The sequence below is a fragment of the Meles meles genome, chromosome 10, assembly GCF_922984935.1.
Source record: "Meles meles chromosome 10, mMelMel3.1 paternal haplotype, whole genome shotgun sequence".
NCBI classification, from domain to species: domain Eukaryota; kingdom Metazoa; phylum Chordata; class Mammalia; order Carnivora; family Mustelidae; genus Meles; species Meles meles.
Genome location: NC_060075.1, coordinates 43,079,609 through 43,092,309, shown reverse-complemented (window position 1 = coordinate 43,092,309; position 12,701 = coordinate 43,079,609). Strand labels below are relative to the sequence as shown.

The following is a 12,701-nucleotide window of genomic DNA, read 5'->3' as shown; positions in this document are numbered from 1 at the left end:
GGAGATATTAAAGCCCTCTCTGGAGAAATTAAAGAACTAAAATCTAACCAAGTTGAAATCAAAAAAGCTATTAATGAGGTGCAATCAAAAATGGAGGCTCTCACTACTAGGATAAATGAGGCAGAAGAAAGAATTAGTGATATAGAAGACCAAATGACAGAGAATAAAGAAGCCAAACAAAAGAGGGACAAACAGCTACTGGACCATGAGGGGAGAATTCGAGAGTTAAGTGACACCATAAGACGAAACAACATTAGAATAATTGGGATTCCAGAAGAAGAAGAAACAGAGAGGGGAGAAGAAGGTCTATTGGAGAGAATCATTGGAGAGAATTTCCCTAATATGGCAAAGGGAACAAGCATCAAAATCCAGGAGATGCAGAGAACCCCCCTCAAAGTCAACAAGAATAGGTCCACACCCCGTCACCTAATAGTAAAATTTACAAGTCTTAGTGACAAAGAGAAAATCCTGAAAGCAGCCCGAGAAAAGAAGTCTGTAACATACAATGGTAAAAATATTAGATTGGCAGCAGACGTATCCACAGAGACCTGGCAGGCCAGGAAGAGCTGGCATGATATATTTAGAGCACTAAACGAGAAAAACATGCAGCCAAGAATACTCTATCCAGCTAGGCTATCATTGAAAATAGAAGGAGAGATCAAAAGCTTCCAGGACAAACAAAAACTGAAAGAATTTGCAAACACCAAACCAGCTCTACAGGAAATATTGAAAGGGGTCCTCTAAGCAAAGAGAGAGCCTAAAAGTAGTAGATCAGAAAGGTACAGAGACAATATACAGTAACAGTCACCTTACAGGCTAATAATGGCACTAAATTCATATCTCTCAATAGTTACCCTGAATGTTAATGGGCTAAATGCCCCAATCAAAAGACACAGGGTATCAGAATGGATAAAAAAACAAAACCCATCAGTATGTTGCCTACAAGAAACTCATTTTAGACGCGAAGACACCTCCAGATTTAAAGTGAGGGGGTGGAAAACAATTTACCATGCTAATGGGCATTAGAAGAAAGCTGGGGTGGCAATCCTTATATCAGATCAATTAGATTTTAAGCCAAAGACTATAATAAGAGATGAGGAAGGACACTATATCCTACTCAAAGGGTCTGTCCAACAAGAAGATCTAACAATTTTAAATATCTATGCCCCTAACGTGGGAGCAGCCAACTATATCAACCAATTAATAAGAAAATCAAAGAAACACATCAATAATAATACAATAATAGTAGGGGACTTGAACACTCCCCTCACTGAAATGGACAGATCATCCAAGCAAAAGATCAACAAGGAAATAAAGGCCTTAAATGACACACTGGACCAGATGGACATCACAGATATATTCAGAACATTTCATCCCAAAGCAACAGAATACACATTCTTCTCTAGTGCACATGGAACCTTCTCCAGAATAGATCACATCCTGGGTCACAAATCAGGCCTCAACCGGTATCAAAAGATTAGGATCATTCCCTGCATATTTTCAGACCACAATGCTCTGAAGCTAGAACTCAATCACAAGAGGAAAGCTGGAAAGAACCCAAATACATGGAGACTAAACAGCATCCTTCTAAAGAATGAATGGGTCAACCAGGAAATTAAAGAAGAATTGAAAAAATTCATGGAAACAAATGATAATGAAAACACAACAGTTCAAAATCTGTGGGACACAGCAAAGGCAGTCCTGAGAGGAAAATATATAGCGGTACAAGCCTTTCTCAAGAAACAAGAAAGGTCTCAAGTACACAACCTAACCCTACACGTAAAGGAGCTGGAGAAAGAACAAGAAAGAAACCCTAAACCCAGCAGGAGAAGAGAAATCATAAAGATCAGAGCAGAAATCAATGAAATAGAAACCAAAAAAACAATAGAAAAAAATCAATGACACTAGGAGCTGGTTCTTTGAAAGAATCAATAAGATTGATAAACCCCTGGCCAGACTCATCAAAAAGAAAGGAGAAAGGACCCAAATAAATAAAATCATGAATGAAAGAGGAGAGATCACAACCAACACCAAAGAAATACAGACAATTATAAGAACATACTATGAGCAACTCTACGCCAACAAATTTGACAATCTGGAAGAAATGGATGCATTCCTAGAGACATATAAACTACCACAACTGAACCAGGAAGAAATAGAAAACCTGAACAGGCCCATAACCAGTAAGGAGATTGAAACAGTCATCCAAAATCTCCAAACAAACAAAAGCCCAGGACCAGACGGCTTCCCAGGGGAATTCTACCAAACATTTAAAGAAGAACTCATTCCTATTCTCCTGAAACTGTTCCAAAAAATAGAAATGGAAGGAAAACTTCCAAACTCATTTTATGAGGCCAGCATCACCTTGATCCCAAAACCAGACAAGGATCCCACCAAAAAAGAGAACTACAGACCAATATCCTTGATGAACACAGACGCAAAAATTCTTGCCAAAATACTAGCCAATAGGATTCAACAGTACATTAAAAGGATTATTCACCACGATCAAGTGGGATTTATTCCAGGGCTGCAGGGTTGGTTCAACATCCACAAATCAATCAATGTGATACAACACATTAATAAAAGAAAGAACAAGAACCATATGATACTCTCAATAGATGCTGAAAAAGCATTTGACAAAGTACAGCATCCCTTCCTGATCAAAACTCTTCAAAGTGTAGGGATAGAGGGCACATACCTCAATATTATCAAAGCCATCTATGAAAACCCACCACAAATATCATTCTCAATGGAGAAAAACTGAAAGCTTTTCCGCTAAGGTCAGGAACACGGCAGGGATGTCCATTATCACCACTGCTATTCAACATAGTATTAGAAGTCCTAGCCTCAGCAATCAGACAACAAAAAGAAATTAAAGGCATCCAAATTGGTAAAGAAGAAGTAAAACTATCACTCTTCGCAGATGATATGATACTATATGTGGAAAACCCAAAAGACTCCACTCCAAAACTGCTAGAACTTGTACAGGAATTCAGTAAAGTGTCAGGATATAAAATCGATGCACAGAAATCAGTTGCATTTCTGTACACCAACAACAAGACAGAAGAAAGAGAAATTAAGGAGTCAATCCCATTTACAATTGTACCCAAAACTATAAGATACCTAGGAATAAACCTAACCAAAGAGACTAAGAATCTATACACAGAAAATTATAAAATACTCATGAAAGAAATTGAGGAAGACACAAAGAAATGGAAAAATGTTCCATGCTCCTGGATTGGAAGAATAAATAATGTGAAAATGTCTATGCTACCTAAAGCAATCTACACATTTAATGCAATCCCTATCAAAATACCATCCATTTTTTTCAAAGAAATGGAACAAATAATCCTAAAATTTATATGGAACCAGAAAAGACCTCGAATAGCCAAAGGAATATTGAAGAACAAAGCCAAAGTTGGTGGCATCACAATTCCGGACGTCAAGCTCTATTACAAAGCTGTCATCATCAAGACAGCATGGTACTGGCACAAGAACAGACACATAGATCAGTGGAACAGAATAGAGAGCCCAGAAATCGACCCTCAACTCTATGGCCAACTCATCTTCGACAAAGCAGGAAAGAATGTCCAATGGAAAAAAGACAGCCTCTTCAATAAATGGTGCTAGGAAAATTGGACAGCCACATGCAGAAAAATGAAATTGGACCACTTCCTTACACCACACACGAAAATAGACTCCAAATGGATGAAGGACCTCAATGTGAGAAAGGAATCCATCAAAATCCTTGAGGAGAATGCAGGCAGCAACCTCTTCGACCTCAGCCATAGCAACATCTTCCTAGGAACAACAGCAAAGGCAAGGGAAGCAAGGGCAAAAATGAACTATTGGGATTTCATCAAGATCAAAAGCTTTTGCACAACAAAGGAAACAGTTAACAAAACCAAAAGACAACTGACAGAATGGGAGAAGATATTTGCAAATGACATATCAGATAAAGGGCTAGTATCCAAAATCTATAAGGAACTTAGCAAACTCAACACCCAAAGAACAAACAATCCAATCAAGAAATGGGCAGAGGACATGAACAGACATTTCTGCAAAGAAGACATCCAGATGGCCAACAGACATATGAAAAAGTGCTCCACGTCACTCGGCATCAGGGAAATACAAATCAAAACCACAATGAGATATCACCTCACACCAGTCAGAATGGCTAAAATTAACAAGTCAGGAAATGAGAGATGCTGGCGAGGATGTGGAGAAAGGGGAACCCTCCTCCACTGTTGGTGGGAATGCAAGCTGGTGCAACCACTCTGGAAAACAGCATGGAGGTTCCTCAAAATGTTGAAAATAGAACTACCCTATGACCCAGCAATTGCACTACTGGGTATTTACCCTAAAGATACAAACATAGTGATCCGAAGGGGCACGTGTACCCGAATGTTTATAGCAGCAATGTCTACAATAGCCAAACTATGGAAAGAACCTAGATGTCCATCAACAGATGAATGGATAAAGAAGATGTGGTATATATACACAACGGAATACTATGCAGCCATCAAAAGAAATGAAATCTTGCCATTTGCGACGACGTGGATGGAACTAGAGCGTATCATGCTTAGTGAAATAAGTCAATCGGAGAAAGACAACTATCATATGATCTCCCTGATATGAGGACATGGAGTAGCAACATGGGGGGTTAGGGGGATAGGAGAAGAATAAATGAAACAAGATGGGATTGGGAGGGAGACAAACCATAAATGACTCTTAATCTCACAAAACAAACTGGGGGTTGCTGGGGGGAGGTGGATTGGGAGAGGGGGAGGGGGCTATGGACATTGGGGAGGGTATGTGCTATCGTGAGTGCTGTGAAGTGTGTAAACCTGGCGATTCACAGACCTGTACCCCTGGGGATAAAAATACATTATATGTTTATTAAAAAAAAAAAAATTTGGAAGGGGAGGCGAACCATAAGAGACTATGGACTCTGAAAAACAACCTGAGGGTTTTGAAGGGTCAGGGGTGGGAGGTTGGGGGAACAGGTGGTGGGTAATGGGGAGGGCACGTTTTGCATGGAGCACTGGGTGTTGTGCAAAAACAATGAATACTGTTACGCTGAAAAAATAAATAAAATGGAAAAAAAAAGTTAAAAATAAATAAATAAAGGGAGAGAGAGTGAGAGAAAAAAAAAAAAGTAGGGTAATGAGGTAAGTAAAAGAATCCCAAAACATTTTCTATTTACATAATAAACCCAGGTTATAGCTTAAGAAACAGTGCAACAAAAATCCATTTCAGTTCCTAATAAATGTCTACCTTATAGTCTTACTATTGTTAAACTACAAATTAATTTATTATAAGAAACTAACCATTTCAGTTCGAAAAGTCATCTCTCGTTCTAAAGATGATAGGTGGGAAAAATGACGATCATTTTCAAAAAGTGTTACTAAATGTATCCTAGAAAAAAAAAGAAGCACCATATTCTAAGAACATTTCAAAACCAGTACTAAAATAGTTAACTAAGTATTAAGGTACAAAACCACAAAAGGAAAAAGAATAAATTTTATAATAAATGAGATAATTTTATAATTTTCTTAGTAATTTGTGTATTTTTAGGCGTTTATAATTTAGTGTAGCACATAGCTGAAATTCCTTAACTTCTTGGTTCTTAATTATAATTGTTTATCTAAACTCCTGTGGTTTCTCTGTCCCCTTCCACTTCATACCTCTAAGTCGGAACAGAGGCAAGTTTTTAAGTTTCACAAGTGATCCTATTTTAACAGGCTTGAGAAATGTCTCTGTCACTGTTGAAAACATTTGGAACATAACTTTAAATAAAATTACTTTAGATTAAAGCAGTTTAAAAATAAAGAGAATACCCTCTCTCTCTGCCTGCCTCTCTGCCTACTTGTGATCTCTATCAAAAAAATAAATAAAATCTTTAAAAAAAAAGAGAGAATACCATATAAGGGATCAACTTGCAAGTGCCAAAGGACATAGAACTATACTTTAAGATATTTGATTAGTCCAACTCAAGAAAAAGCAGTAGGCAGTAAAAATGGGAACATATGCGATAAGTAAAAATAGTCAGCAATTATGCTACCCTAAATTTAAATAGTAGATGTTTCCAAGTAAATAGAAAACAAAATTCCAAATATCAACCCTGTGTTCCACTCACCTTGATTCACATGTGAGATGTATGTCAGGGTACCAACAGCTTTCCCAGTACAGCCTTAGTTTTAAAATCAAAATCTCCCTGCAGACTAAATGGCCAGAACAGCACTGTCCCAAAAGGATATGAACACACACTTCCCAAAAGTAAAAATTCCTGAGCTCAGGTAGAAATGAAAATATGTCAGAAGAAAAATATTATTTTACTTATAATTTTTACAAATAGATGACTTGTGTAAAGTAAGGTACATTATACACACACTGAAAGGCTCATTTAATCTGTATTACTACAGCCCAGTCTTTATTTTCATTTCTACCTGATTTCTAATTGACAAGTGTTACCTCTAAGCTTATGTCACTAAGAACACATAATTACTGTAAAATAAGAGTTTAAGATGAAATAAACATGCAAAGTACACTAGGAAAAGCTAGAGATTAAAGAAATAAAGTAGTGAATTCTTCGGTAACAGAAAAATATTTTAATTCCTAAGTCCTATTCCTCTAATACATCCATTTTGTAAATTTTGCTACACATACTTTTTAAAAAAATTACGTGTAAACTGGTGCACAAACACATTCCACACACATAACAATTGGCTATTGTTTTATTGTATGCAAACAGCAATGTCAATTTTTAATCCAAATGTTTTTATTTATTTAAAACTGAAACAAATCTTACCAGTGCAAAACTCCCACAAAGGCAGCTGGAAAAACGAAAACAAAAAGTCATTAAAAGCTGCTTTATTATAATATACCTTTAAAACAACTATTTCAAATGCATTCCATTATATTTCTGAAGAGCAGACACAGGGAGATGGCTAGCTAATTCTATCTATATAAAATAGGAAAAATTTACAAACTGACATAAAACAAATTATGAGTAGTGCTTTCCCTCTGCGGGGGGAGGAGGAGTTCAAGGAGCAAAGGAAGTTTGGAAGACGATATTGCATTTACATAACTTGCAAAAAAGAGTGGTGAAATCATTAATGATTTTGACCTTTTGGGGGGATTTTCAGTTTCTTTTCTCTTCTCCCTCTTATTCTCTATTTCTTTTTGTAAATTTTTTAAAACAAACACATATATATATACAATGCTCAGCTCAGTCCTTTCAGAAGTGACTCTAGCCTACAGGAGCCACTCTAAACCATCTTCCCCAGGGCTCTTCAGAAATTGTTAAATGCAGGGAATGACATCCTCAGCAGCACGCCTGAAAGTCCCTATTTATGGAGTTTTGATTGCTCCCAGCCTAGTGACCTGGGAGATTCATCTAGAGTTGCCCAGATTGCACCCTACGCATGAGGCTTTAGCAGAGGGTGTGGAGATGGGTCAAACAGGATCACTATTGTGGGTATGGGTTTCTGAGGAGCTCCTAACACTGTCTGTCTCCTTTGCTGGCTGGGATGCTGCTTGTTTTCAAGGATACCATAAAACTGGGAGGGGGCACAGGATAAGGCCAGATTAAAACGCCACAAACCCTGCTGTTCTTATACAATTGCAGTAGTGTTTTTGAATACATGCTCTTTAGAGTAAACCTTTGGTCAACTTATAAAGTTTTGAAAAGTTGATTCTGACAATTTTCCAAATATTTTGGTCACTATCATGGAGGAGTGAATTTACTCAGCTATTCCTAAAGTCCTGCCTCCCCTCCAAGATTTTATAATAGTACTTCTTACGAATGTAAGTCGTAAGATTTACAAGTCATTTGGCAAGTCATTTTAAAAAACCACCAACTTTAGTCTCTTAAAAATTCAAGAAATTATCTTGACTAACAAAATAAATGTGAATCGATAAAGAAATTAATAACAAGCTATAACTTTGAAAAAAAATTCCCAATCATGCTTCTCCAGCTCTTGTTCTCCATATTCCTAACCATCCTGGGCTCATTCCTACCACTCTTCAATACTTCTCAGAAGACCATGATCAGCAAACTACAGCCCATGGTCTGTTTCTGTACTGTCCACAAGCTAAAAATGCTTGTCACAATTTTAAAGGGTTGTACAAAGATGGAAGAAGAAGAAGAAAAAGCAATGGAGACCATATGTGGCCTGTGAAGCCTAAAATATTTACTACCTGGCTCTTTATAGAAAAAATACTCACTACATATGTTAGCTCTTTCTAATATGTAATATACCCTGAATCACTTTGAAATTAGATCATACTTTTTTTTCTATACCTTTTTTTTAAAACTGAAACAGATGCCTTTTTGATAAGGCTTCATTAGCTTTAAGATACATAAACCATCCTATTTCAACCATATTTCTGTTTTCATTCTTACTCTCTAGACAAGCACATATTGGCAAAAACTCTTAAAAATGATGTTAAAGGAAAGGGAAAAGATCAAATATCTTACTAAATCCACCTAGCCTTCCATATATCCTCAAAATACTCTTGTGTCTTTCATTCCCTCCCCGACGCCACATTCCACTCCTGATAAAACGATAAAGTGTAATGATTCCAATATTCTAAAAGCACGAAGTGCTTATCACAGCCTCTTCAAAAGATGTAATAAAAATCATATCTCCTGACACCTGTATCCCGTCAATCTCACCTCTGAAAGGGACCTAGCCTCATAGTTCATTGAAACAGAGATCATTTGATGCAAGTTCTCCCAACTTCTCTTATATCCACTTTTAACATCTCTCTTTATACTAATCCTTGTTTTTCTATTCTCTACCATCTCAACCAAGGAAGTATCTCTTCTCTTTTCCATTAGCTTCTCAAATTTGTGTTTCTAATCCCATCCTTCTCAAATATTCCAAGACTTTGCTCCATCAACTATTTCCTCTCTTGGAACCTAATCTCACCCTCTCCCCAAGATTTCTCTACAGCCTTCAATTCTCCTAAGCCTTAAAACATTTCTATTGATCTAAAAGCCCTTCAAACTATGACATATTCTGCCCCCCCCCCAGTTGCTGATGAGACTCTTAGCCAGCTTCTTTCTTCTAAGTTCCTATAACTTAAAAAAAAAAAATGACCAATGACATTTTAGTTAGCAACATCAATGGCCTCTTTAAAGTCTTATGTCTTTCAAACCTCTCTGTAGGATCTTGGATTTCTTCATCTTTTATTACACCAACTCTTCCAGTTCTTCCACGCTTCTGACCACTCTATTTTTTTTTTTTTTAGGTTTTAAAAATTTTATTTTTTAAAAGTTAACATGTGCATAAAAGGAAATTGAAAAATGCAAGAAGCAAAGACAAAGTCATCCATAATCACAAGCAGTTTATAGTTTGACTTCTAGGTTCCATGTGTGTATCTACAAAAGTAAGCATTTTAATGTAATTAAGATCGTAGTTACACATCATGCTTTTTTACACACCATGAATATTTACCATTTCAAAGTCCCCAAACTATGAGTATTTTGACAACCAACAATACATTCACCAATTCCATCTGAAAGAAAAAAGTGACCACTCTATTTGAAATGCTTTTCTGCCTTTTCCTTTTCCTCTTATCTCTTAAAACTAAGTATAAGGGGTTTTCCCAAATATCTCTGTTTTGCCCACTTTTCTTTCATTGGGAGTATTAATCTTCAAGTTTCAATCCACTTCTACAAGTATAATTCCCAAATCTACAGTCCTCGCTGCTAAACTTTCTCTCTTTCCTTCCACCTCACCCCCTACCCAGTCCTCACAAGATGTTTCCGTTGCCTCTCACCTCTGTCCTCTCTTCTCCATTCCTGTTGTTAACTATCTCGTTAAAACCACTATTGCCTGGGGGCACCTGGCTGGCTCAGTGGGTTAAAGCCTCTGTCTTCCCGCTCAGGCCTTCAGCTCAGGTCATGATCCCAGGGTCCAGGGATCGAGCCCCGCATCGGGCTCTCTGCTTAGCAGGAAGCCTGCTTCCTCCTCTCTCTCTCTCTCTGCCTGCCTCTCTGCCTACTTGTGATCTCTGTCTGTCAAATAAATAAATAAAATCTTTAAAAAAAAAAAACAAACCACTATTGCCTGGATTCCAGTATTCAATTATTTTTTTCTGCTTCTTTTTTCCATCCATCTCCAGTCTATTTTACAAACCACTGTTAGGTTAATGATGTTACTCTATTTAAAAATTATTCAATGTTAACATTGTGAATGTACTAAATGCCACAGAATTATTCAGTTTAAAATGGTTAATTCTATATGATGTGCATTTCATCTTCTTAAACTTTTTTTCTTAAATAATCAATCAGTGCTTTCTACAGAATTAATTTCAAATTCCTTAAATGAAGTTTTGGTTTAGACTTTTCACTGCTGGTCCTCGCCAACCTTGTGAACTGCCTTTCCACTTCCTCCTCCTTTTGTATCTTTCCTTTCCATCTTACTTTACCTTCAGGTTTTCTGACTTCTTTGACTTGAATCATGCCATTCTACTGGCCTCTAATACTTGTTCTCTGCCTCACACATCCAAATGTTAGCCTTAATGTCACAATTCTAATCCCACCTTTTCCTAAAAGTCTTCTCTGGTCTCAATTCCCACCTCCCATCCTAAAGTATTAGTTTGCTCTTCTGAACTCTCTTAGCACTTACTATACTGGGTCATTATTTCACACAGCACTCACTGAGCACTGCCTTCAGTGTGCCAGACATGGGTGCTCAGGGCCTTGTGTTTGGGATGGCAAAACGGCCTGGTATCAAGAGTATTCTGATTCTGGATGTGGGATGTTATCTATTGCCTTAGTTAGACACCTGATAAAATGTGTGAATTCCGATCTATTATTCCTCTGGTACTTATAACATCCCAAATGTGAAGACTCCTTCTTCTTTAACATCAGCAGTCAACTTATGATGAAAAGAAATCACAACAACTTACATTAGTAGACATTTCTCTATTTCCCTATGTCTATCAGTAGCCAGTCTGATCAAGGACTAGGCTCAAACTTGATTCTAATGAAACAGCAACAACATTTAAATTAACTCAAAGCAACAGAAAAGGAAGAATGTAAATGAAGAAAAATCTTTCAAGCGCTTAAACTAGAAGAAAAGTCCCCAAATCTAGGCAGTGAGGTTCCACAGCAAAATGAAAGTAAATGAGTACTGACATGAGACAATATATTGTCTGATTTGACCTTATTTCCACTATTAAAGATTCTCAACTAATTAAGCTTTATTTTTTTAAAAGATTTTATTTATTTATTTGACACAGAGAGAGATCACAAGTAGGCAGAGAAGCAGGCAGAGAGAGAGGAGGAAGCAGACTCCCTGCGGAGCAGAGAACCCGATGCGGGGCTCGATCCCAGGACACTGAGATCATGACCTGAGCCGAAGGCAGCAGCTTAATCCACTGAGCCACCCAGGCGCCCCATTAAGCTTTATTTTTAACGCTTTATTTTGCTTTATTTAAGACACAAACAGAGCATAGGTGCCCACCATTATTAAACCTGCGATAAATGGTTGCCCTGACTAAAATGACATTTTGTTGGTGACAAAGGGGTGATCACTACACCCCAAAACCCTGGAAAATGTTTTAAAACAAGAGCAAAGGGAGCTGGAATTCTTGTCCGAGATTTTCTCGAGCTTGGACATTGTCATTAGGACGGCTAAGCTTGTTTGTTAACTGATCTTTAAGACTCACCCAAACCACCTGACACCCGAGACTCAGAGGGCACCCTCCGACCTTGCCACTGCTCACCTACGCCCAGAGAGGTCCTGCTGTTGACCTGCCGTCTCCGCAACTGCTGCACCTTGTCGCGGAGCTGCTCCAGCAAACAGTTGAGGAACGGGAAGCGGCCGAGGAGGAGGGTCTTTGCGACCACCTCCATTTGCATGCAATTCTGCGCGTTCGGATTTCGGGTCCTCCGCGGCGAGTAGTCCCGGGCGCCCCCCGGCAGGTTCCCCCCGCCTACGGGCAACAGAGGCTGCGGCTTTTCCACCTGCGCCTGCGGCTCCTCCATCTCCGGCTCCCCGGCTCCGGTGGCCCGGCGCCGCCGCCTGGACGGCAGGGCGCGGGAGGAGTGCGCCGGCTCTGAAGCCGCTTCTTTGAGCTTACTCCTCGTCTGCCCGACCATTTTCTCATAGTCCCTGTTCGGATGGAGCTGGGTCTCTCTGGCGCGGGCCCCGCCCGGTCGGGCGAGATCCGTAGGGCCCTAGTTCGGCTCACAGCCTCAACGACTGGTCCCCGCCGCCGTTGCGGGCCGCCCGGTCGTCATGACGACCGGGAAAGCTGAAGGGCGGGGCGTGAGATCCGGGCGGCCCTGCGCTGCTAGTGCGTCCCCCACGCGCCCCGCGCACCGTCTCGGCGCGCAGGCCACGCGCACGGCCTTAGGGCTCTGCGTCACGTGCATCCCCCCAGGCGCACCGTCCGCCGCGCGGGGGCGGCGCACTGGCCCACGCAAATCCCGCGCGCATCCTCGCGCGCCGGAAGCCTTGTGCCCAGCTGGGCTGCGCTGTCCTACCCGCTGCGGGGGAGGTTGGAGGAGCTCTCTCCGATTTCTTTCTTTTTTTCGAGTACAGGCTTAGCCTTGTTATTTTTACCAAAAGGTCATTTCTACCGAAAGTAAAAGTAATTACTTACGTCTGGAAGTAATTAAAAGGTAAGAGATCTTAGTCGAAAGAAAGAACCGTAAAAGAGAGCGAGGGAAGAAAGGAGTC

General features: G+C 39.5%; 1 protein-coding gene across 1 annotated transcript in view; it reads right to left on the bottom strand.

Annotated features, from left to right (window-relative positions):
- DPY19L2 (dpy-19 like 2) overlaps positions 1-12,118 on the bottom strand; it is a 101,037-nt gene extending 88,919 nt beyond the window's left edge. The window contains exons 1-3 of the mRNA XM_046020089.1: positions 11,743-12,118; positions 6,812-6,836; positions 5,331-5,418 (exon numbers count right to left, since the gene is read on the bottom strand). Of these exons, the coding sequence (XP_045876045.1) occupies positions 5,331-5,418; positions 6,812-6,836; positions 11,743-12,118 (489 nt within the window). The remainder of the gene's footprint in view (positions 1-5,330; positions 5,419-6,811; positions 6,837-11,742) is intronic.
- Positions 12,119-12,701: the final 583 nt, after the last annotated feature.